Here is a 25927-nt window from a genome sequence, read left to right as displayed (position 1 = left end):
AGGGCCACCGCTTGTTTCTCGATCGTTTAGTGCTCACAGTGGTGCTCTTAGGAAGGATGCCGCCCTGCATGTGTTTCTGTTTTTTTTGACACTCATGAAAACTAATTGCCTCTGGTTTGCGATAAGATGAAGATTAGTGGAGGTTTGTCGCACGTTTTGCTTTTTTGAAGGGCTCACAACCACACAGATTTCTTGAGTGCACTCACCTACGCAGTTCGATTACGCTATATACGTAAATATTAGTGCAAAAGCAGGAACATTTGACACTTGTGAAATATTCTCGTGTGCGCATTTTCTAAGCCTTGAACTATGTGTATAACAGTGTATCAAATTTTTAATCTTTACAAGTTTATTTCCTCTTTTTATTGTTGTTGTTCATGAGTAAACAGTACATATATATCAACACAAAATATCTTTTTCTCACTTTACAGTCACCCTAGGAAAATTACAGAAAATTTTTTCTGAAATAGGTCCCTCAAAAGAATTAGAATCTGCAATAAAAAAAAATCGACCCCAAAAGGGTTAACGCTTCTTTGTTAAAGCACAGTTATGCTTGCTTTATGCTTTTTATGTTATGCTTTTTTGTTGCTGAGCGAAATCAACATTTAACTGTGTTCATTTGCTGCCGACATTCGTGCCCTTCATTGTTCCAAGTTTTTCTTCTGGCTATATGTACCTCGTGTAAACTAGTTTTTGAATATGTAATTACCTAAATGCGTCCAGTGGTATAACTCTATTTACTTCCAATCCATGCAGTGCGCATTCTTGTTTTACACATGGTTACGCATCTGCGTTACTTTGTGTGTATGGTGCTTCCTTATGCTTTTCAGGCTCAACAGCAAGACCCAGGCATGCTAGAACAGCTGTCCAAGAACATCACGAGACAAGGCCTCACAAATTCTACACTGAATTACTTGAGGGTATGTAAATGTGCCATGATGGCAGGTTTGTATATTGTGCGTAGACTGCCTTGCCTGTGCTCTTGGTACCCCTTGCTGGAACTGCCATAATTCAAATTAAAGTGATACAGTTGCAAGACAAAATGGCCAGTAATGACATCCATGTAAATGATATTGTGGGGTAATTTTCACTTAAGATTTCTACGTTGGGATGTAGAAACTTTTTGCCTCTTTCTCAGCAAATTCTTAGTGTGTCCATATTGAGGGGTGCTATGGTGCAGTGAACATAAAGTATCATACCAAAGTTCTGCTGTAGCTTGTTGGGTATGGACAAGCAGAAAGTATTGGCTACCCTGTTCATTGCTCGTGACCTGCCTTTCCTAAGCTTTCTCTTACAGAGGCCATTCTTGTACAGAGACTAGAGTGGTACACAAAATTTCATTCCTTTTTTCCATAAAAAAAATAATTATTATTGCTATTGCATGTACATATACATATATATTGCATTAGTATGCATACAGCTTTGTTGTTTTTAGAAAAAAAAAAAAAAACGTTTTTACAGCTGCTGACTGCTGTTTCTAGGAGGAATTGCATGGTATCTCATCTATGGATGTTATTGTAGTGTCAGAACTAAGGTATGCAAATAGTGATTTCTCTGGCCAAAGAAAATATGAATCGAATGATGCCAGAAGCAAATCAGATAGAATATTGAACATTCATTGAATAGCTTTCAAGTAATGAATAGCCATTTTTCCAATATAAAGTGATGTTCACATCCTAGCATTCATAATGTTGGCAAGTTTCTGTCATCACAAAGCCCATTATGTAGTTTAGTTTATTAAAAGGGAAAAGGGAGCATTAGGAACAAATAAACCGTTTGTTTGCATATTCATTGCTCATTGGCGAGTGCAAATGGTGGTGGTGTAGTCTGAAGAAACTGGATCCATGCTCCACCACTCAACTTCTCGTGTTTTATGCCTACTATAGCCACAGGGATAGAATTCCTTACATTTCTGCTCAAGTTTTATAGTTGATTGCCCTCAATTGATGATTTCAAATGTTTGAAAAATACTAGAAAAATATTTGTATTCACGAATAGTTACTAAATCGATTCATTATATCAACGTTTAGAATATTTCTGCACCCCTAATAATAATCATTGTCACTAAAGGGCAGTATGAAGTTGAGGTGCAGCATGCTACTTGTCTTATTTCTACTTGTCTTGTGTCTTGTCTTATCTTTGTCTTATTTCAAAAGACTGATTTGAACACTATTACATAAGCATTACGCATTCTGCATCATTTGTTACTAGAGGCCTTGATTTCTTAGTATTTCAAGACATTTGGATGTGTAAACTTCTTGGCACCTCAGTTTGGTGCCTTATACTTTCATGTCATTTTTTATATCTGTGGCAAAGGCTTTCTTTATCAAAATTCTATCCAAGACTTAGCCAACTTATGAAAATAATTGCTTTGAGAGTTGCCTGTAATAAAGGAAAGACCATTTTCTTGGTTTAAGTGTACTATGTATCATTGTGCGACAAAAATGTACTGCAATACTTCGTCGCCTGTCAAATTACAAAGTGTAAAATATGGTGTTTTGTGCCCAACCCTCTTACAGTGACTGTACACAGAAAGATAAATACGGATCATTCAGGAACACTTGACACAGTTTAGAAACTGGAAGCACATATAAAGATAACAAGGCTACTAGTTAAGCATAGAATGATTATATAACACCCCAACATATAATGGCTATAACCAGTGCAGCGTAACTGGAGCACTGCATGTGTTGTAGGGTTCTGCTTGCACCACCACTCAGCAAAGTTCTTTAACTATTCCTTCATGGCATGTCGAAATGGCATAAAAAATGGCATAAACATTATAATGAAGGTAATATTGGTTGGCCCAACAATATGGCCGTATTATTTTTAAAATAACTTAACACTCTGCACAAATGGATAAAGCTGTCTGTGGCTACCACTTGGATTACTGAGTTGACAGTACTTTTTCCTTGCACATAAAAAAATGCAACTAGCTATATATATATATATATATATATATATATACAGTCAACGACCAATTTTTCGGACCCTCTAGGGAACGTAAAAACGTCCGAAAATTCAGGCAGTCCGAAAAAATGAATGCATGCAAAAAAACGCACCCTTTTTCTTTTTTTCTCAGATCTAGAGGTAAAGGGTGAAGTAACAGGCTTCCGAAACCCTGCCACAGCATCAGTGAAGTGGCTATAAAAAGAGGCGTTCAAAAACTCTGTATGCAGACGACTTGCTGTATGCAAAACTATGTATGCAGCCGGTTTATTATGTACATGTGCATCGTCGAGCAGCCGGTGTTATTGCTGCAGTGGCTTGAAGAACTTGTTGATTGTTGTTTTGACGGCGTTCTGGTTGCATGCGATCATATTCGCCTCGATCTGAGCAAGGGTCATATCAGCACTGTACACCGATAAGAGTCAACAGTGCTCGCGTCAACTCGGCGCTTGTAGGCGGCGCAGGCACTGGCTCCTCATTTTCAACATCGGAGTCTTCTGAATCCCCCACAACCTGACGGACTATTCCCTCGTCAATGAGTTCTGCGGAGAAGTTGAGCTCATTGTCAGCGTCAACAAACTGTTAAAAAGTTATTTCCGTGGGTATGGAAACCCCAGCAGAGCGGAGGTCGTTGATCACGTCGTCCGACGGTACTACTGCTTTCCGCGCTTCGATGCCATCGGCGAGGACGACGAAGACGGAGTGGCCGCCATCGAAGACGAGCGAAATCCTCATGTTGCGAACAGTGGAGTTCGCTGACGAGCGTCGAAGCACCTAGGCCTAGCGTCGCAGAGCATATTTGACACAACAGCACAACCACACACCACGCTAGCCAAAACGTGGCCTGTGCAAACAAACAAACAAAATGGCGCCGCTCCGGAAACTCCGCCGAAGGCGGAAGTGCGGCGATGAACATAGCCAGCGTGGCCAGACCAAATCAGTGTGTGACGGCTAGATTCGGCTAGTTGTGGTTCAGAGCGGTGATATGCTTCGGCTGCAAGTCGATTTCCTTCACAAGGGCGCTGTGCGAGGAGCCAAAAGTCCTTCCGTCCGTCAAAAAGTCCGGAAAATTGGACGGCGGGGGGTTCGAGCGTCCGAAACTTCAGATGTCCTTATACATTGATTCTATGGGGTTCGTGACGGTGCCGCGAAGACGTCCGAAATATCAGGCATGTCCGAAAATTTGGGCGTCCGAAAATTCAGTCGTTGACTGTATATAGTAACACACTAAAAGTAATCTAACTTTCGGTACTGGTTCAGCTACAAATATGCCAACTGATCACTCGGTGGTTCTTTTGGTCATAAAGGTATTATAATTGCTCATTTACCGTAACTATACGATGAACTAGTATTAGAAAGTGGTAACTATATGTAATTGGTTTCATTGGCATAAAGCTGCCCCATTATTAATTAAATTGCATGAATGTTCAGTTGAGATAGCCTGTATATTGGCTTTTCATGCTTCAGTTTAGCATACATCTGTTGTAATGTCACAGGAAACTTTGGTGCTCCCAACAAAGCACTCTTGACAGTAATGCAAGCTTCTTACAGTCCCTTGGCAATATAGTAAAAGCTCGTTAAATCAATTTCCAAGGGGTTGCTACAAGTATTTGAATTATACAAAATTCGAACTAATGAAAGTCGGAGCGCGAGCGTGCACAGGCTGCATCACGTTGCTGAGAACAGCATCATCTATAGTTCCAGCGGCCTGGCACAGCCAACTAACCGGACATGGCCAGTGAGGTCCGACGTGCCTGACGTTGAGATGGCTCTTGCTCTATCCGCGCGTTCGTCGCGTCGACTGCACCTACCCACAATGCATGGCGCATGCTCCGAAGAGAGCAGCCGATAAGGCATGCATCGAAGTATAGAGGGAACGGCATTTCGGTTGGCGCAGCACAATGTGGCCTAGCATGACTGACCGCAAGCGACATGAGCCGAAAATGTCGGACTTTAAACGCTTCTTTGCACCGCTGACGCTCGCCGCAGGAGCTGCGCTCTAAAATGCACTTACAAAATGCCCACAACCTGCTGCGATGTTGGTCTCCGTTGTACTCCCATAGCTGCTCTGGCTGCATGCTGCTCAATTCCGCTATATGTATAGGTGGTACCCAAAGACGATCCTAATGATGCTTTACTTTGAGTAACAGCCACGAATCTCAAAGGCTATGCTTTTTGGTACTGCAAGCGCCAATAAATGTTACGACAGCCATTGCTTTAGACATTACCTGGTGCCACTTCTCGGCAGAACACCTTGTAGAGAAAGAGCATAGCCTCCAAGATGTAACATGAAAAAAAGAAAAAAAGAAAAAGCAGCGCTGCGTCCGCATTTTCTTGTAGAAAGTCTTGAGACAGGGGAGAGAACTGACCTGCAACCGAGGCGTTAGGCATGCCTGGGCAGGTGCAAACGCATCTCTCTCCAGTGGGGCCTAGACGAAAAGCTCATGGAGGAAAAAAAAAAGTTGGGAGAGAGCATTAGGTAATGCAGCCAGCCTTGGCAACTGAATGCTCTGTGAAGCCCAACACATGACCTCTTACAAGAATTGTAAGAGGTCAATTGTAAGCAAGAATTGGAATTTGCTGAGGCGTTTGGTTCTCAGTAGCTATGCCAGTAGTTTTTATTTGGTGCGCATTTGTTTGGCTATGCTGCCGTGGCTCTGCTTGCAGAGTGGGAACACTGAAACCAACCGCGCACTTTGACGTGCGATCACATGCCGGGCCACCAGGTTTGTCTTCAATCCCATTGTGCGATGCTCTCTCCCAAGGTTTGCAAAGCTGTGTGGCTCACGTGGTGAACCAGCGTTGCCGACATGCTCCCGTGCACTAGCACTCTCCCCATCCAGGATGGCGTGGAGTTTGAATTATCGGTGACGGTGCAGATTTCATTGTGAATTAGCAGGATGCGTTACATATTGCTTTCAGTATGTTGGACGGACTGCGGTGGCTACTTTGAATTTCATGTGTTCCAAATTATCACTGCATTACAGTTGACCATGCAAAACACTTGCACAATGTTTAACAATTGTGGCATTGTGAAACCACTAACAAGCGACACTTTCCCAGTGTTCATTGCGCCATGCTAAGAACAAAACTTCGCACTATCCAAAGCACGTTGTAAACCTGAGTTGTTGCTTACTTTAAGAATTGTATTAGTCCTTTGAATGCTTACTCTGCCACACTTTATTCTTTTTTTCATTCCTTCTATCTGTATGGCACAGCTTCACGGGAGATGTTCTTACATCATGCCTTGTATTTCATTCCATTGCATGCTGTACAAAATTATGGGTCAGTATTAAAGGGACACTAAAGAGAAAAAATAATTTGCGCTGTATAAGTTACCTTTCTACAATAGCAAAAAAGGCCACTCTTGCCTTTAAAGGAGCTTGGTAAGCCAGAAAAGATGCAAAAGAAAAAACTGGTGGCGACGCCACCTTCAAGTTCCTGCAACAACTCGCCATGATATTACGGATTTTGAAAGCTTCTGGTTAACTTGTGATTGATAAAGATTGACTGCATTGTATTCTAAAAGAGCCAAAGACGGAATTTAACAAGTTTCAAGAACTTTTACTGAGCCACAGTGGCCCAAGTATGAGAAAATAGGTTGAAAATGTGACGTCATACTGACGTACCGGCACCTAGACTTCAGCGCGAAATTCAAGAACTGGAACTTTTCCCTTTGTTTTCTCTTGTAATAGTCAGCCTGTTATAAGGGAATCAGCAAAAATAGAATTTTTAATGTATACGTTAGTATAAACTGTTAATGTGTTTCTCTTTAGTGTTTCTTTAAGAAAATAAGAACAGTAATATGTGACCCCGTCTTACATAGCACTTTCGAAGTTCTTCATTATTTTATAATTCGCACTTCACCAATGTCAGCTTCAACAAAATTGCAGAATGGTAAATGTTCAAATTTGCCGCAGATATAGGTGTGTAAAAGTACAGACAGAAAATTGCCAGCAAGTTTTATTCAGATTCTAATAAACATACAACATCCTGAGAAATCAAGGCGTAAACTAACAAGTGTTGTTTATGAACCTTTTGTTCATAATTGCTCTCCTACAATAAAGCAAAAGTCTGGTAAAATTAAGTTGCCTCTAGTTCGCAGAGAAAAAAGAAACTTGTGTTTAGTGACTGGAAAGTGTTTGCACACGGTTTGTTTGTTCAGTTTTATATTGGTCTTCTTTTTTAATACTGTGTTTGAACTTCTGTTTGCACACTCTGCAGAATTTTTCACTATTATGAAAAGTAAAAGAAATGTCTGGCCCTGGTTGTTGGTTTGAAGATGGCCTTTAGTGGCCCTGGTTAATGTGTCTGTCCTAATGGCAAGTGGTCATTGCTGTGCAGCTTTGTGTCATCCTGGAGCCAATGCAAGAGCTAATGTCGCGGCACAAGGCCTATGCATTAAGTCCTCGAGACTGCCTCAAGACCACACTATTCCAGAAGTGGCAACGAATGGTTGCTCCACCAGGTGAGCACTGCTGTAGACTCTTCCTGTAGAATAGTTGTGTTTGCACTTGCACTTGAAATCCCTTTCCTTATGTGCTTAGACTCATGCGCAGGACACAGTTTTTGGTCATTTTTCTTTTAATTTTACCGAAATTTTTGTTCAGCTTTTTCTTTGTGTCTTTTTTGTATCTTTATTCAGCCTTCTAAGTTTTCTCGTAGCATTCTTCAACTAGTTCTTTGTTTTGTTTTCATTCAGTTGGAAGGATTCGGTTAAAGAGCGGTGGCTCAGGCTAAGTGCACTGAAGCTAAAGTGTAGTTGACTGCAGTGGTGGGAAACATGGGTTTCCCAGTGCCATTGCTGACATATGGTGTAAATGCTTTTTGAGTCATTTGAAGAGTGTCTAATGCTGAAGTGGCGAAGGAAAGAATCAGATTTGTTAATGAACTTGATTGGTTGACTCTGCCAGGTGTCGCACACCGCGGAGCCCCTAATGACCTAAAATCAGCTCAAGATATAGGTATGTGGTTTCACACTGTGGGTCAATATTTCGATCGCTTGTTTTTGTCAAAAGCAAGCAAATTTCTACCTGGGCTACTAACAGCATGGAGTGGAATACTAGGCATCGGGTTACACTGGCATTGCTTTGGATCATGTTTTCAAAAGATGTGCAGTGATAGGCATATTCATCATCGTGGTAGTTTTCATGAAGACAATGTAATTAATATTTTGTAAGCATGTCTATGTTACATCGTTAGATCAGGAGACTAGTGCAAACTGTGCACAGCGAGTTTGTCTGTAAGTAAGGGTTACTATGGTTTAGGTTGTCTACATTTTAATCATTGCACTGTGTTTTATGTATTTCACCTGTAATATGTAGGTAACAGTTCACTGAATTCATTTGAGGCACATTGTTAGTAATTTGTAATGAAATGGGGAAAAGGGAAACACGACTGTAAAAAAAAAAAAATGATGGCAGGGATTGTACTGAATCTGACAGTATTTGCAGCTACATACCTTAAGCTTCACAGTGAGGTATGTAGTTCTTGGAGCCACATTTTTCTCTATAAATTCACAAACGCTACTGGTGCGAGTCAGTAGCATAGTAAAGTTAATGAAACAGTTAAGTGATGCCAGTAGAAGATGCCCTGTGCTCTGCTCTTGAATCCTTCCTCTTTGGTGACGGCACATATAGTTTCTTTCTTTCCTCTTTTCTTTTAAATATTTATTTACCATTCTGGTTCTGCTTATTTCAAGCTGTCTGTCCTCTTTTTGTTTGGCTTCTGCTTTTATTTTTTATGAGTAGTACTTGGTACACCACACTGCATATTAGTGCAAATGCATGCGATTACTGGTTTGCATGTGTTAGCTGAAAGGCTTGTGCATGAGAGAACTGTTGCACCTTTTGTAGTATTATGCAACATGGCATTTTGTGAAATACCAGCATAGTACATAAAATGCAGGCGCAATTGAACTGCAAGTGAGCATGTGATTGGTAGTTGCTTTTCATGTCCTGGTTTTGGGCTGCTTTGTGTGTCTTGCACTCTTCCTTCTGCTGTTTGCCATTAGCAGTCGTGACCAGAATTAGGTGGCTCTCTGATCTTGCCCCTTTTTTTTATCAGAAACCCAGCGGCCCCCAAGCAAACGCCGGAAGAGGAAATCATCTGCTGCCAATAATGCCGGTGGTGCAAGCAATGCAGGCTCTGGCGGCAAGAAAAAGAATATGTCGCCTGGGCCTCCAAACTTCTCGCTTGCATCACAGGTGAGCAGTGAAACAGAAGCGAGGAGAAGCCTTGTATCATTGTGATAGCATGGAGCATGTGGGCATTCGCAGTAATCCTCAAGTAACTCTGTTATAGTCTGTCTGTGTGCTTGCTACCGTATTTACTCACATAATGATCGCACTTGCGTAATGATCGCATCCCTGAATTTTGTCGTCAAAAGTAGATTTTTTAAATTTCCCATGTAATTATCACACCCCGAACTTGTCGCAGCGATATGTCGTTTGCCATGTCTAGCTAATTATGATCACGCTTACCATCTGTCGAATGCCATGCGAACGCCTCTTGAAGGCATGCCAAGCAGTCTGCGCGCACCAAACATTCTTAAGCAGATGCTCCATTTCATTCCTTTCATCACTTTCCGCACTTCCATGAAAAGAAAAGCTACAACCAAACTTACTTTGGCTTTATTATTTGTAGGCTTCATTATGGTTTTGGTCAACAACAACAAAAAAGGCGCCTTTCGATTCTTCTCATCTGCACTCGTGGGCATGGAATAAATCGTGAGCGACAATGATAGTGGCCAAGTTTACGCTGATATGTTAGCAGTGTACCCTATTCATACGCCAACGCTTGTAACACGGCTAAGACATTCGCCCACCCTTAGCGAAAACGTGCCGTATTAGGATAGTAGTGAAGACAAAGGCCGCAGTTTCTGCAACATGCCCGCCATGTGTTTCTATGTCACTGACAGCTAAGCGCACCCACCTCTGTTTCTGTCCCCTCAAAGTGGACATGGCAACCTTATTGTCACAAACTTGCTGATATTTGCGATATTATTCATTACAGACACGGAGGAAATTGTTTCAATGCGTGTAATGTACTCTCGAGAAGAAAGCAAATTGCGTTCGGCTTGCTCCGCCAGCCGCCATTTTTGTTTTGGTGTCCTGCACTGTTCAGCGGCAGCCGCCTGTTTGTTGACCTGTTGTCATCCCGCAGCAAATGCGGGGTGAAAAGAATTTTTGTTTTGTTTTGTTTTCGCAGGAAATTTAACCTGTGTAATGATTGCACTCCTGAATTCTGGTCAATATTTTGCCCAAAAAAGTGCGATCATTATGCAGGTAAATACGGTATAATAGTCTCACTCAGCGGAGAACAACATTTCTTTACTTAGATAATTCAGCCCGTGAATTAGGACGTACTGTTGAACCCCGCAATAATGAAATTGGCAGGGAAAGCAAAAGAATTCACTTTCGTGAGAATTTTGTTGTTGCAAAATGAGACAGCACAGACAGGAAGTGCATCGCAAGACGAAACTTCACTGTCGAAATTCCGTTAGCCTACTTTGGCAAGCCTTTCTCTGTCACCAAGCAAGCTCATGCGTAAATCAGTGGTGGCAGCACTGCCGTGGTGCAGTATTCTTGATCAATCATTTTCGAAGTTACAATCACTTTCACAAAGTTGCGTGCAACTCGGCATCGCACTTGGAACAACAGTGGTCCACGCATGCAGCAGCATTCCTCCAGCACAGTGCTGTGGCCCATAGATGCCGACGCATCTGAGGCAAAGCGCGAAACTGATTGTATTTCACATCCTCAAAAACGTTTAACTGAGAATATGACCCTTCGCTCAGATCTACGTCTGGCAATGCTGAATTCACACTCGATGCTTGCTGGGTGGCACTGAAACCAGCGTTCTGGAAGCAAAGAACACATAGTCTGGCATGATTGCTCCATCACGGCCGGATGCATCCAGCCCACACTGCCATGTCAAGCACCATAAACAAGTCCATGTTGGCGGGTTGTGGATTTCATTGTTTTTGCTGCACTTTTGTCATTGAGCCACAGATTATGCACTGCACTAGGTATGCAAAAACTGTTGTCTCATGTCAGTAGAGATATGCGGCTGTGTCCTTTGAAATGGGCGATTGACAAACAAGATGGCGGCTGTCGTGTCGCGGTGAATCAGTTTCCATTTCGCTTCTGCTCGTGCCTGCACTTTCGTCTGGCCACCTTGTGTAACTCCTACTCATGAAGGAAGAGAAAATGTAGAAGTCCTGTCCAGCCCAGATGAGTTGGAGAGAGAGTGATGGAAGTCAAGTGGTATTTTTTGCAATAGAGCACTGGGACTGGTATGTCAAACCTCCTCATTGCCATAGCAACCACACTTTTGCTGTTGCTCTTGGCCTCCTAAAAGTGTGATAAGATTTTTCAGCATGGGTCTTTGTTGAACCACATTTAGTTTGTTAAACAAGCTGCGTTTGAAGTATGGTGTGAGCTTTAAAGTTGTATTTTGGGTCTGTGAGTACAAGTGTCAGCCAGGAAGATGTAATCACGGTGCGGATCTTAGTCGTTTTTTCAACATGCCACAGAAAAACACAGGAGTGCGTCTGCTTCACTAAAACTGTTACAGAAGTTTCATGTGTTTTGTTCTGACGCATGTCAGCAGCGCACACTTCCGGCTGCTTGTCAGAATACAAGTTCATTTGCTCCAGTGAGCTGATTGGTGACACAAAGGGAGATGGCACGCCAAGATGGCTGCACTTCCGGCTTCAAAAACGTGACATCAGGGCCTCCCCTATTTTGTTTCTTTCCGCCGTGCTCCTATGTCACCGTGATTTTGTCTTTCTGTATACAGTAGCCGATCGATTTTTCGGACCTAGAGGGGACCGAAAAATACTCTGAATAAGAGAACAGTCCGAAAAATCCATGAGTCTCAAAACCGAACTTTATTCCATCTAAACCGGACTGACAAAGTCATGGATGGTCCCTTGTTTTAAATTCCTGCTTTTTCTAACGATGTCTGCTTGCATCTGTGCAAGTGTCATGTTCTCGTCATACACGCTAGACAACAACATTAGAGCACTGACAACGTCTTGCGTTGATGGTGTTGGGCGGCCAGAGGTGTCGAAGTCCGAGTCGCTTTGCGGCGGTGCGGTCACCTGGCGCACGATCTCGTCATCAGTGAGCTCCATGCACAACTGTATGTTGTTGTCGATCGCAGCAAACTCGTGAAAAGTAACAGCAGCGGGAAGGTTCATCCCACTGCTGCGCAAGTCGGCAATCAGCTGATCATCGGTGTTGATGTCTTCAGCGGTGCCGTTTGCCTCTTCGGTCACGGGCTCTTCAGAGTTGCAAAAGCCAGCATGCCTAAAGCAATTTGTTATCGTCGAAGGCTGAACAGCTTTCCAGAGAACAGGTTCAGAGAACAGGTTAACGGAGTACGTCTTCCCATTGTCAAAGCACATGAGCGTGCGACCAAGTAAACAGGCCCAGTAGTGCAACTTGAGGTTTTTAATGACCTCTTGGTCCATCAGGTGGAGCACTCATATTCATCGGCAAAAATTCAAGACTAATAGCTTGCAGGTTGTTTACGGCGCCGTGCACCCCACAGTTGTCTACGACTATTACCACTTGCCTGTTCTGGCACTCAAAAATCCGGTCCAGACGGCGGACGTAATCTTCGAACAAGCTTTGTGTAATCCAGGCCTTTGTATTGCTTCTTCAAGGGGTGTACAGTAGCGGGATTAAAACACTGGACAAAAGAAGACGCACGGGGACTCCAAGCGCTGTGTGTGTCCCTGTGTGTCTTCTTTTGTCCCGTCTTTTAATCATGCTAACATACACCCCTTGAAGATGCATTACCAACAAGCCCATATTGCAACCGTTTTGTATTGCTGCTGTACCACACAAGGCAGGTTCTTCGCATCCTTGAAGCAACACGGGTTTTTCGCCTTCCCGATCTCTAGAAGGGGCAGCTTCTCGGTGCCAACCACATGTGCCCTGACCATGACAGCTACCCTCTCCGGCAGCATTTTGAAGAATAGTACTGTCTCGTCACAATTAAAAATGTCTGCAGGAGCATTCTCTTGTAGCAGAGCCTTCAACTTACTTGTCTGGTAATCCGTGACAGTAGAATGATCCACGGCACCGCTCTCCCCGCAAACTTTGTTGAAAGAAACTCTGTGCTTCTTCTTACGCCCATGGATCCACCCAGCGGTGAACTTGAAGTCTTGAATGTCCAAGTTTAAAGTGAGCATCTCGGCTTTCTGCTTGAGCATTTTGCCTGAAACGGGGAGGTTCTTTGCTAGGACTCCTTTCAACCACAGCTGCAGGGCATTTCAAGCTTCAGATGTTGTCCTTTCCGGTCATATTTTGTAGTTTTGCAGTGCGACTGGTGGACTGCAGACAAGATCTTTTCTTTGTTTATCACGTAATCAGACAAGGTCTGTTTAGAGATATTAAACTCCTTCGTGACATCGACTTGGGTCCGTCCTTGCTCAACAAGCCTGATGATCGCGGCCTTCTTGTCCAGCTTCATGGTCAAATACGCTTCAACACATTCGGTGGAGGCAGGTGAATTGCAGGGGCCATGGCGTCGAAAACACGTCGGCGTTGCGCTGAATGAACGGCCGCAGCACACTGAAATAGCGATGATATGTTGTACGGCGGCTAGTGATGGCAGGCGATGATTTCAATTGCACTGTACTGGATAAAAGCTGGTGCATCACTGCTGGACGAAATCATGTGCGACACCACCTACGACACTGAGGCAAAACTGATGATGGTGGTTATCGTGAGCATCACCTGGTATTCATAGGTGGTGTCCAAAACTGGCCGTGCATGACCGGTTTCCGGCTCTCAAAAACGCTTCCGCCGCAGGCTGCAGGCAACTGCATGGCCTTCTTAAGATCGGTGTTTCTTACAACAGGCACCACCATTGCTGAGGGGATTTGGACGCCTCCTATACTTGCTAATCAAATTACTATACCGATCCAAGCCGCTTCACGTCCAATCCGAAGCTTGTCAGGTGGCTCAAGATTCAAAATGGCGTCCTCCCTGACTCATAGTGCTGGTCCGTCGCTGCAAGTTTTGTCTGGAAAATCGAACTTCGGGCTTTATGTTGTCCGAAAAATCTGACGCGAAAATGCATTAGCTCTATGGGAAACCCACCCTGATGGTGCACTTATGAAGTCCAGAATATCCATCAAGTCTGAATTTTTGGAGTCCGAAAAATCGGTCGGCTACTGTATAATAAAGGATCTCGTGGCTGGCCAGGAGTTGCGCCACGAACCTTGGAAGCATCTCGTTTGTTCCTTTTGCCCGACACTCCATGCTTTGGGGCTTCTCTTTGTTCAGGTAGCCCAATGTTCGCTGAACACCTGGCCATGCCAGCACTTGCTTGCCATCTTCACAATACCACAGTGGCCGTGACATGTTTCCAGCGCGAGCAATTTCTTCCAGTGCTTGGCTGTTTTTGTAGGCAGAAATCGTGGTGCCCACTCAAATGTTATGTAGTGGCATTTTAACCAAATTAAGGGCAAAGCAGAAGCATTCAAACACTTTTTGGAATGTACTAGCCTTGCATGAGTAGGTAATGATGCAAGTTAACCTTACGCCAAAGTTCATTGATGTGAGATTGTAATTCAGTGGCATTTCATTGTTGAGATGTATGAAATGCATTGAATCCTATGAGTGTTCACTGGGGATACGAAAATATTTCGTCTCAAGAATTTCATTACTGCAGTTTTCAGCTGTATCAGAATAAGTTTTTGTTCTGCAATTCTCTCCAATTTGAGAAGTATTTTGGACCAAACAGTTGAAACGGGGTGCACAGCCGCTTTTATTTTTACACTTTCTCTCTCCCCCCTTTCTTTTTATAACTTTTGGGATTTCATTGCTGAAAGGTGTGCTTTGAACCTTTCTGTTGTTCCATATGCTGGTACCCTGTTTTGAAAGTTTTTATCAGAATGGCATGCAGGCCAAGGTGTTTGACTCTTGAGGGTAATGTTATAGGTAAGGATTGGAGGTTTTGGTATTTGTGCCAAAAAGGATCAGCTGATGGCAATTTGAGAAATTTGGTTTGTATCGAAAAGTGGCAAATCGAGGAATTTGTCTTCGGTAGTCAGAGGGTCTGCATCACTTGACTGGACCCTCCTAAGTAGGTTGGGTGCCTGTGCCCAGCCAATACAAAAGCTTCCTCGCATTTGGGAGTGGCGTGTTTGGGTGAGCAGGTTTTGTTTCTTCAGGTTTGCATATGTTACAGTGAATCTAATTCACTGTACCAGCATTGCTCAAAGCTTTGTACCTTCGCTTCTCTCTTGCCAGCCGCGTCATGACTAAAGGAGGTCAAATAAGGGAGCTTTGTGCATGTACGGGTCCTTTCCTCCCCTCTCCCCCTGCCTGTCAGCTTACGCATTGGACCGTGGACAAACCAACTGTTATTTATATGTGCAGTAGAATCTTGTTACCACGAACTTCACGGGACCGCCGAATTTAATTTGGTAATTTGAATTGCTGTAGTACTGAAAAACCAATATTTTCATGTCAGTAATGTAACGCAACAGCGAAAATTACATACCTTTGCAGCAGATGCATGTGTTCATACGTAAATAATAAACGAGAACTCGGGGCACAGTTTAACTACAATTTATTGCTTGAAGAAGTCTGTAATCTTCTGGCGAGTAGACAGCAAGCGCCGCTGGACAAACGCCTCCACATCCTTGACCTTCCTCTGAACGTCATCGGGGACATCTTTACAGTGCCCGAGGAATGATCGCATCTTTTCTAGAAAAACTAAAACATCCGATCTGGAAACGGTCTCTTCCTCTTCGTGTGTTGATCCAGTATCGGCATCGTCTTCGTCACTACTACAATCTTCTTGCTCACGCACTTTATTCACAATGTCTTCGTTGGTGAGCTCCACAAATGTAGCCGCCGTGCTGTCGCTGTCAGTGTAATCATTGAAGGTCACCACGGTGTTGACGGGGAGCTTCTTGGTAAGCTCATTCCACAGTTATGGGTTGAGCTCCTCTGTGTCCTCGCAGTCTTGTAGCGTAGGTGAAGCCTTTACTTTCACCAGCAGTTGCTGATCGTGCTTGCCTTCATGTTCCACCATGACCTTGTAAGCATTTCTGCAGCTTGACAGATGTTTACCTGTGTGGGCAGCTTCAGTCGAATGTTCTTATTCGACTGAAGTCTGACTGACTTATTTTTCTGATTGCCCGATTTTTCTGACGTTTTCGTGGCCCCTAGGGAGTCCGAAAAAATTGGGCGTTGACTTTACAACTGTCCAAGAGGATGCTTCATATGGCTGTGAGGCAAACGCGTAGTGGAAGGAGGGCGAGAATGGAAAGGACCGACGCATTGAGGGATGAATGGCAAAGGAAGTGTGGCACCACTTCTTTGAAGGAGCTTGTCTTGAGCTGAAGAAACAAAGTCTTGCCCAACGCTCAGATGCAGGTGTCCCTCATCCAAACCAAAATAAACTTTAAAGTGGTGAAACGCAACACTGAAGCATTGTGCGCGGGTTGCGTGTCTGTCAGGACAGTTGAGGTTGACTATCCAGCTGCTGATAGAGAACCTCACTTGTGACAAAGTTCGGGCCTCATACCAATGAGCTTGATCAGTCAATAGAAATAGCTCGTAGTAAAAAATATTTGCTTCTTTATGCACCTCATTTTATACGTATTTGAAAAATGTTTGTCTCGATTTGCAACAGGCTTTACCATTTTTTTATTAATATATTTTATTCACTGGGCATATTACTAACCCCTCCCTTCTTTTTTCTTTTTGGATAAAATAAACACTACTCCTTACTATTCAAACTGGATTAAGTATTTTTAAATTTTTTTTAACTTGCTTACTAGAGCGTGACAGCATCAGGCGATATGGTGTCAGCCCATCTTGACATAAAACAAAGTTCTCTGTCACTCAAGAAATTTTGCGAGGGCACTCAGGAAAAGCCTGGAAAACTGGGAATTTGGAAATGTCAACTTGGTAGACACCCTGAACATTGTATGTACAATGTTGTTGAGGAAATACAAAATTTTTGACAAACTGCAGTTTGAAACTAACAGAATTTGTTTATATATGAATGTGATGCACTGCACTGCCTAGCATATGGTAGCTGTATTGGGGAGTCAGTCTGCAGCCTAGTGTTTCACCACACAAGTTGGTTTCCATGTGCATTGAAAAACTAATTGGAAAACTTCGAGTCTTTAGGAATTGGAAGAATTTGAAGAAAGCACAGAATCACTCATGACTTGCACGTTCGTCAATAGTATTTCTGTATGACTCTCTTCACATGCATGGCAAAGGGTCCCAAAGGCACCAATGGCTGGTCTCTGTGGGCCATCAAGCTTTATGCAAAATTGTCACTTACATTGCATAAGCTGAGGAAAAACATTAATTTTGAAAGCAGCAGTAGAGAGAGAGCAAGCAGTCTGTGTCATATTATAGGTTTTCTGAGTGTTGCCATTCATTTTTCCCAAATTTCGAGGCAAAACGTCTCATTTTCAGCAGTAAAATACCTCTTTCTTTCCAGCATTCATAAATTCATTCACAGGAAGGTTCTAAAGTGCCAAAAAAAAAGGGGGAGTTTTGTTCAATTTTATATGAATTTTTGTATAGAAAAGTAACTTTCATTGGATCTGTAAGAACAGCTAAATCTTGGTAATTTCAACTTGAAGGAGCCCGAAATTTTTATTTGAAATAAACAGAGTTCAAATTAAAGAAACCTTATTGAACGGAAGACTTAGGTGCAGTGCTGCATCACGAGGCACATGTACACTGAGCTAACACATGTGTCGAGTTTCGGAAGTGTGGCTTCGTTGCAGTGCGGTGTGTGAAGCCACGCCTCAAGGCAAAATTTGCATATAACCCAGGCCCTCATTTTATGGTTAAATTATTTTAATGTAGTACTTGCAACGAGAGACGGGTGAATCGGCCGGCGTGCGGCTGCACTGCCAAGTTGGAGGTTCCTGCCGCATGAGTTGGCACGCTGTTAAGAGCATGGTTTGCAGTGCGGTATGTTCGAATTAACCATCCTATATGATTATGTGTTCACGTTACTGGGCATTTTCGCACTTTCGAGTGCACATAATTTGGGCAGGACTACAACGACAGTACGAATAAATCGAAAGTTCGAATTAGGTGGGCTTAAATAACGAAATGCTTTCTAGCGCAAAAACTCGAAAAGAAAAAGGAAAACATAGAGAGGTGAAAGGAAAGACGAGCGCTCCACTTACAACTTTTTATTCTGAAAACAGTGCATCCTGTATATACACAAACATACTCATGCGCAAACGCATAAAACATGCAAAGGATGTCAGTCAGTCGAAGGCATTGTTGTCACTTTTATTATTATTATTTTTTTACTGCTTAGCAATCTCAATTCTGAATCAAAGAAGTTATCCTCAAATTAACGAGATTCCGCTGTGTAACCAAATTACATACATCTGACTAGCACACCCCAATAGGCGGTACTAAGACCACCACAGGCTCCTGTATCGGCTACAGTCTGGAGAAAAGTTCGAAAGCCATTTACAGTGCCTTTATCAAACACCTCCTTTCTAAACGTTGTTTATAGAGAACTTGTTGTCAGCCTTTCATGTTTTCAAAGCTTCTATTCAAGCAACGCCATTCATAAATGATCAGTAATATATTCCGCTCCGTATACTGCATAGACTCTGGTAAGGGCCGCACTTATTTTTCACAATTTAGATAAGGTGCGGCCCTTACACAGGACCGAACCTTTCATTCAAAAGGGTGTCTGCACAGCCAGCGACTACTGCACATCCCAGACCCCCGAATGTATCATTGCATCAGAGGTCAACACGCAGCTCTTGCTATCTAGTGGGGACATGCAGAAGTGCGCAGTGCGCAAAACTTTGCAGATGCGGGTGCTTGGCATCGGGGCACCAAGTGCGATTGCTTCTCCAATTGTTTTTTTTGGGGGGGGGAGGGAGGTTGCCAAATTGGGGGTGCGGCCCCTGCACGAGTCTATATGGTCAGCAAGTTTCAAGTAAGGATCATATTTAGCTGCAAAAGCAAAAAATAACATTCAAGGTTCAGTTTTCTATGCACGGGCATGTCCTTGTCAAGCACACACACCGATATCACAAGAATGTGTCAAACATTTTCTCGAGCCTCAAGTTGCTGTGCTTTTCAAGACTACTTTTGCCACAGTTCAATGTAGTATTGCATGTTAAACATCTGCATTATTGGTCCTCACTTTTCACTGAATCAAGCAAGCCTCCAAACAAAGGATCTTCCAAACAGCTTTGCTGAAAGTTCTTCATAGATTGTTTTGCCTTCGCTTTGATCACAAGTATTTATTGTAAGGTCGCTTATGTGAGCCTGGGGGAAGGTCTGTCATTGCAACGGTCTTTTGAGGCAGCTGCCAGAAGCACAAAAGGAGCTAACAATTGATCTGCATACTTACTGCTTCCTATCTCAAAATTATATGAAAGAGTGTCTGCATGAAAACTTTGGCCTGTCAGATTCACTTTGATTCAATTGGATGCTCTCAAAGACAATTATTATTCCTACGGTTAGTACTCAGCATCGCGAAAAAGGGATGAAACAGTACTTTCAACTTCACTAAATATATTCCCACATTTTGCATTGCCATAAAATAAAGTTCCCTTTTTCCTTTGGACCTTTGATTTTTTTCCAGAATGTGGAAAATTTCCCACGACTTGGCAACACTGGTTTCTCTGTTGCACGAAGTGGAATAATTGGACCACATGTTAACAGCAGCATTGCTTGTAGACTGGGAACATTTCTTTTACCATGTTCGAAAACACATTAATAGCTAATATGTTTCCGACTTTTAGGCTGTCCACTTGGCTGGTGTTTTTTTTTTTGTATTTGTTACTAGATTGTATGTACTTGATTCTATGCCCCCCTTACTCAATCCCCATGTAGGGGCCTTGTAAGGTACTACTTTACAAATAAAAATAAGTGTTTTAGTGCACCCTTGAAGTGTTAATTCAAGCTCTTGCATTCACATAGAAGCAAAAGTTAATCTCACCTGTGAAGTCAGGTCTAGCATTCTTGATTAATAACTTTCAGCAATAGTAGCGCTTTTTGCAAAGTAGTGCCTAGCGCGATACCTCACTGGAAAAATGCGAATCCCTTCAATGGTATTTCCAATCAATGCACAGTGAATGTGGTAAGTGCTCTGTTGGAAACATGGTCCTAAACTTCTTTACTGCTATGATTCCACGTCTACTTAGCCCTGTCTGACCAAGCTGCTGTAGTACAGCATTGAGTGGCATGTGAGTGCTCATTTAGAGCGAGTTCTTGGTCTTCTCCTCAAAACTAGATAGGGGTACTATCTTAGCTGAGCCTTTTGTAAGCAAGACTGGTTCTTTCATTGCAGGATGTAATGGTGGTTGGGGAGCCCTCCTTGATGGGAGGAGAATTTGGAGATGAAGATGAGCGTGTCATCACACGGTTGGAGAACACCCAGTACGATGCTTCAGCAGCGGCTGCTAATGGCCTCGAAGAAGGTGACGAGTTTGGTGGCGGCCCCCTTGCACCGCCGCCCGGTTGGCAGGGCCCACCGCCTGGGCCACCCCCCGAGCGCAATCCGTCGGCTCCGCCTCCGGGCCCACCGCCACCCCCTGAGGACAAAAAGACATCTCCAAGCATCAGCCAGTAGGCGCACCAAGCGTGTGTGAATGTTGGGCCATATGATTGGACAGTGCCACTTCCATTCCTCGGAAGTGAAGGAAGGATGGCAGGCTTGTGCCCATAACCATCATCTCTATTGCTATAGCAGTGTTGCCCTTCCCCTGTTTTTTTAATCTTGAGTGCACTGGCTAGGTTGCTGGCGTCGGTGACTGAAATGTCTGGACGCAGATGTGAGACCCAGGCCTTGCAAGTGGCCAAGTAATAGGGCAAAACTGAATTCTGGTGCATAGTGCGTCTGCACCCTTCCTGGTCTCCAGTGATCAGCTCAGTGAAAATGGGGAGCAGCCTCAAGTCGTGCTGGCTTCTCTCTAGGTCACTTTAAGCATCATTTGTTTCAGGTATGCGTGGTGCTGTCTCATTGTCGTGTGCTTTCAGAACTTTGGGGGGTGGGAGGGACATGGGGAGTGGGAGGGTTACAGGTGAATGTTTTAAGATTTAAACGTGTGCAGAGACCTCAAAGCCTATGGTATCATTTGAGCTTTTCTAGCAGATGAGTGTGAGGAAGACACCTGCAATTGTGGTTGCACTGAAGGGAGCTGGCCATTTTGGTGTTTCTAGATTGTGCAATAAGTGGCAGATTATTTGCAAAAGTTGCTCCTTTCTAAGTTATTCTTTACTCTGGCATGTTTTGATAGGGATCTGTTGTGCTTTATGTCTAGGTCCTGTGGTATATGACACACCATTTTGTTCATAGTGGAACATTATGCTTTGGACCAGTTTTATTTCTGTCTTGCACCTTGTGCTTTCACTTAGTGTCTCACCCAGGCATTTTGCACCATCCATATTTGTGTTTAGTGACAACGAAGTCTGAAGAAACCTGTACAAAGGGGTGATGTGGCAAAAAATTAGTTCATTGCACGTTTGTACACTAAACAGAAGTAGTAGCCAGGCCATTGTCCTGTGTTTTCTTTAGCTGCATATCATGTATTTAAATTTATTTTGTGCACATGGCCAAGAAAATAAGATTTGTCCTTCTGGGGGAACTTTTTATTTAAGTCATGGTGTTTAGTTAATTTACTTCATATAGCAGATTTTAAAAGTACACGCACAAAGTGTTGCACAACATGCAATGGTAACGCACATTCTGCCGGGTGTTTTTGTTTTCCCATCTCCATACTGTTCTTGAAGTTTGGGACGTGTATTATTTAAGAGTATTGTTTCAGGCAGTTGAAATATAAAGCTGTGGTTGCACATAGTTCTCTTTAGAGGCAGGCCTTTTTCTGTGAGGACACTGGGCAGTGGCAGAAGAGTTTTATGTCTGCTAGTTGCCAATATATCGGCTACATGATGTAAAGGAAGACGTAAGGTGTTGTATAAATATTTCTGTTCAGATGAGCCAGTCTTTGTTGTATACAGGGATTGTCACAGACTCATTAACCATTTTTATCTGTAACTTCTGCATTTTACAGGCGAGAATAAATCTGGCAAAGGAGGCTTTACCTTTGTTACATCACCATACCCAATTTCGGCTCTTTATGCACTATGTAGGCCAGTGGACTTTTTGTTTGTTGCTCACAGTGGTCCAACGATTCATTATCTGCACCACTTTCATTGTAAACTGACCATTTCTATGATCATACAAGTTGAATGTTAGCTCGGTGGGGGCTTCTGGATGTAGTCAAAATAGGGCATACTAACAGAGTAGCTTTACATTGTGAATCACGTGTTTCATTTTCCCAAATAAGACATGAGCTTGCATTCACATCAACAGCAAAGGTTGGAAGTGCTTGGCATTGTGTATGTGGAAAGCGGTGAACTTAGGACCTTTGGGCCTGATTGTGATGGCAGACCACGTCTTGCAATGTAGTACACCCTGTACAAAAATATGCATTACAGTCATCTACAAATGATCTGTGAAATCCTCTCATTTTTTCTTCCTTTTATGAGGCCGCTTATGAAAGGGCCACTTGAATTTTCATATAGGTTGCTGCTGGCTTGGCCGATGTGTCACAAGCCCCTTCTGCTGTGACATCATTGGCTGCAGGTTGGCTCTGTGCCTTGTTGACACTTGTGATGTGGACCACCTGCAAGCATGCAGAACTAATGTGGGTTGTCCAGTGCATTTGATCCTAGCATGGCTCTTGGTGTCCGAGTTTGACTATGTTGGCACAAGATGCATAGAAGCACTAGGGCACTTTGTGGGCTTGGCTGCTTTGAAGTTTGTAAGCAGCAAAATCGTTCATCCTCACCAACAAGTATTGCGAACGCCTTGTTATGTCTTGTGGCATATTCACCCACTTTGATCATAACATGGAGGTATTGTTCCAATGTAGAGCATTACCTCACTAAAGGGACCTTGTGCGCAAAACGCACGGCATTTGCTCACCCACCAGGATACCATTTTACCGATTTACAATTTGGCACACAGAACCAGGGTGCCAGTGGCTCAGTCTGGCTGTCCAGCACTTGAATCAATAGCAAATAATTTGCCTTCTTTAAAGAAAGACCGTTTTTCAGCTATGTCATCTGGAGCAAGAGTTAAACCTAGTCTGGTGAGTCAGTCTTGGTTATGCTGTACGGGGCTCTGAAATGACTTCCCTTATGAACACTGTCATGCTCCATATGTGACCTTCACACTATGGCTTCTTGCCGGGCTGTGTAATGCATGATATTTAAAGCTGGCAAAAATAAAGGAAGGCAACGGATGAAGTCTGTCATGGTCTCTCTACTTCATTCATTGTCTTCCTCCTGGCCAGTTTTCTTATGTGTCAGCCATCACAGCAGCCTGTTAATTTGGCAAGTGAGCAGGAATCAATTTTGCTGCAAACTCTAATTTACTGTCGTAACGAAAATGTTAAACCAGGGTAAACAATCGAAGAATGACATTGCCAATAACCAAAGAACCTGTCATAAATTTAGAGATTTTGTAAGTTTTAATAAATTTGTTATAACGAAATTTAAACTAAGCAAACAAGGCGTGCAGGCTGTGTCATAATTGCCTACAGGAAAGAAGCATGGTACCAAAAGGGCATCCTTGACCTTGAACAGTCTGTTCCACAATGACGCCAAGCATCTCGTCTTTTATTTAATGTTGCTCTAACATCAGATAGCATAATCATGCAAAACACTAGCCCTAAATGGACTAGAAGCCTAAGGACGAAACATTGATGGCTTCACAACAAACTACTCTGAGAACATGTGGGTGTTGCCACATATGGATGATTTATCTCCTGCAACTCCACAATTGTGCTAGCTGTTGTAAATACGCAGAACGTTTGGCCAGCCTGTGCATGTCTTAGCGAAACAGCATGAAAACAAATGAGATGGTGGTCCACAACTGCCCTGAAACACGAGACATTACACGGACCATAGAATATTCCTTTAAATAGCAAGAACTGGTTCCTGGAATTACCTCAAGTGTGCGTGTAGGTGGAGCTTGAGGGTTTAATTTACTTTTAAGCCCCCATATCACTTGTGAAAATTCTTTTAATCAACTACGTACTAGACGCAAGAACGTTGAAAAAATCCATTGGTTTTGGATAACTCTGGAAGGATTTGTTCGTGTGAAAATGGTTGCCATCTTCTGTTCAAGTGGTCAGGGCCACCATGGAGAAAGACTAACTTTGTGAATTCATACTGGAAATAGTTGCTTTTGGGTACGCCCCTCACTGCATCTGGTACATCCCCCGCTACATCCTCTTATCAGCAGACAAGAGTATCTCCTACACCCTCGAAACATGGATCTTTCAGATGAGAGCACCACTTAAGAGCGAGTTTCTCTCGCCTGGATCAAATCGTTTCCCTCGTTTAGAGCAAACAATAAAAGCCACCAGCTGCACTGTGACAATCAGCGTGCCAGCAGATGCTGCAATTGCTAAGGGTATATATAGGTGACGCTGACTGTTGCATAATTGCAGGATACATTGGCTGTTCCATTGTAAATTAAGCGTATTGGCAGGTGCGGCAGCACCAAGAGGCTAAAAAAGAATTGGCTGATTATTTGGCGAGGCCTACTAATTTCCTTTTGGTGACGTTTTGAGTGCAGGGAAAATTATTAGCCTTAAAGGGCCCCTCATCACGTTTGGGCTTGGCAAACAAACAAGCCCGTCTCGTAGATAGCGCGGCGGCAATCGTATTCACAAAGTATGAAACGACTGCGTGGCCGCGAAAACGGCCGAAGTTTCAAACAGGAGGCCGCGTACCCTTCCTCTCGAGGGAGCCGCGCTTCGCGCGAGAAAGTAAGCGCATGCACAGATGCATGCTTCTACGCAAGGCTCGCTGCGTGCAACGTCGCCGAACGTTGCACATGACCGGTTAATCCAATGCGGGAGGCGCAACGCCGCAACTGGAGCCACTACAACTGCTGAGCGCGGTATTCTTTATAAATACGAAATTATTATATGGCCCATGAAGCGAAAAATCCGGCGTTGACATCCGTTGGTACCGAAACCCATGTGACGAAGTGATGACGAAACGTGATGACGTCATCTCAAACTTCGCGTGATGACATAACGTCAAACGTTACGTCATAACGGCATCGTCACGATATCGCCTGATGACGTCATGTGAAGCCTCTTGGAGATGCAGAACATTGTGCGCTTCCGCTCCTGTGCAATGACTCCGGGATCGGCCCATATTTTTGTGTGAGCAATGTCGCACGCAGGCACAAAATCCCGACCAACTACAGCTTTACAGCTTCGCTGTAAAAAATATTCGCAAATTCGGCAAATCGCACAGGCGCCCTGGGACGACGATTGGATGAAACGCGCCCCGGTGCGCATTGATGCCATTTGCCGAATTCGCCATTAGAAAAAAAGGGAGGCGGGGCTCGTCACGTGAACCATGTAGGTGCAAAGCGCGCCGCCGTCCTGTGTAGTATCTAGGCAGACGCATAGCCCCATATGTATATCACGCAAATAGCGTATGCCCACGACGCTTGGCCAAATAAGAGAAAGAAGCTGACCTCATAACCCCGGCCAGGCGGCGCTACTGCGCTTGTTGAGGTGGGAGGTGGGTGCCACAGAAATAGCAGAAAAGTAACAGCGACTCCTATGGCTGATATTTCTGGAAATAAGGGAGCCTATGGCAGTTTTATCTAAGGAGATTTGTGGTACATACTGGGCTCACTAGAAGTGGAAGATTAACTAATCTTTTGAAATATATATATATACAAAGTGACAAGGTACCTATAAAATGGCGAAAACAAAGTATCGGACACAGCAGGGGCTTAGGCCACGATGCTCTCTGTCACCTTTGTTCGTGTTGCATCTGCAAGGATCGGAGACCAACTTAGAGAAGAGCGGACTTTGTTTCAACTTATCTCTTTCAAGCAAGGAGAATGTATTGAACAGTCAGTGCCAGAACTGATGTACGATATGATGTATGATATAGTA

The 25927-nt window shown here is 43.5% G+C and overlaps 1 protein-coding gene and 1 pseudogene across 3 annotated transcripts in view; one reads left to right on the top strand and one right to left on the bottom strand.

Moving 5' to 3' along the window:
• Positions 1 to 22052, top strand: part of LOC139054248 (LIM domain-binding protein 2-like) — a 320751-nt gene extending 298699 nt beyond the window's left edge. For all 3 annotated transcript variants that reach the window (XM_070530966.1, XM_070530964.1, XM_070530965.1), the window contains 5 exons: positions 831 to 920; positions 7294 to 7417; positions 7863 to 7913; positions 9016 to 9155; positions 20281 to 22052. In XM_070530966.1, the coding sequence (XP_070387067.1) occupies positions 831 to 920; positions 7294 to 7417; positions 7863 to 7913; positions 9016 to 9155; positions 20281 to 20562 (687 nt within the window). In that variant the 3' untranslated portion in view covers positions 20563 to 22052. The remainder of the gene's footprint in view (positions 1 to 830; positions 921 to 7293; positions 7418 to 7862; positions 7914 to 9015; positions 9156 to 20280) is intronic.
• Positions 11852 to 14330, bottom strand: LOC139054946 (tigger transposable element-derived protein 4-like; annotated as a pseudogene).
• Positions 22053 to 25927: the final 3875 nt, after the last annotated feature.

The sequence above is a fragment of the Dermacentor albipictus genome, chromosome 1 (genome assembly GCF_038994185.2).
Source record: "Dermacentor albipictus isolate Rhodes 1998 colony chromosome 1, USDA_Dalb.pri_finalv2, whole genome shotgun sequence".
NCBI classification, from domain to species: Eukaryota; Metazoa; Arthropoda; class Arachnida; order Ixodida; family Ixodidae; genus Dermacentor; species Dermacentor albipictus.
Note: the sequence above shows the minus strand (reverse complement) of the source record. Positions and strands in the feature narration are given on the sequence as shown.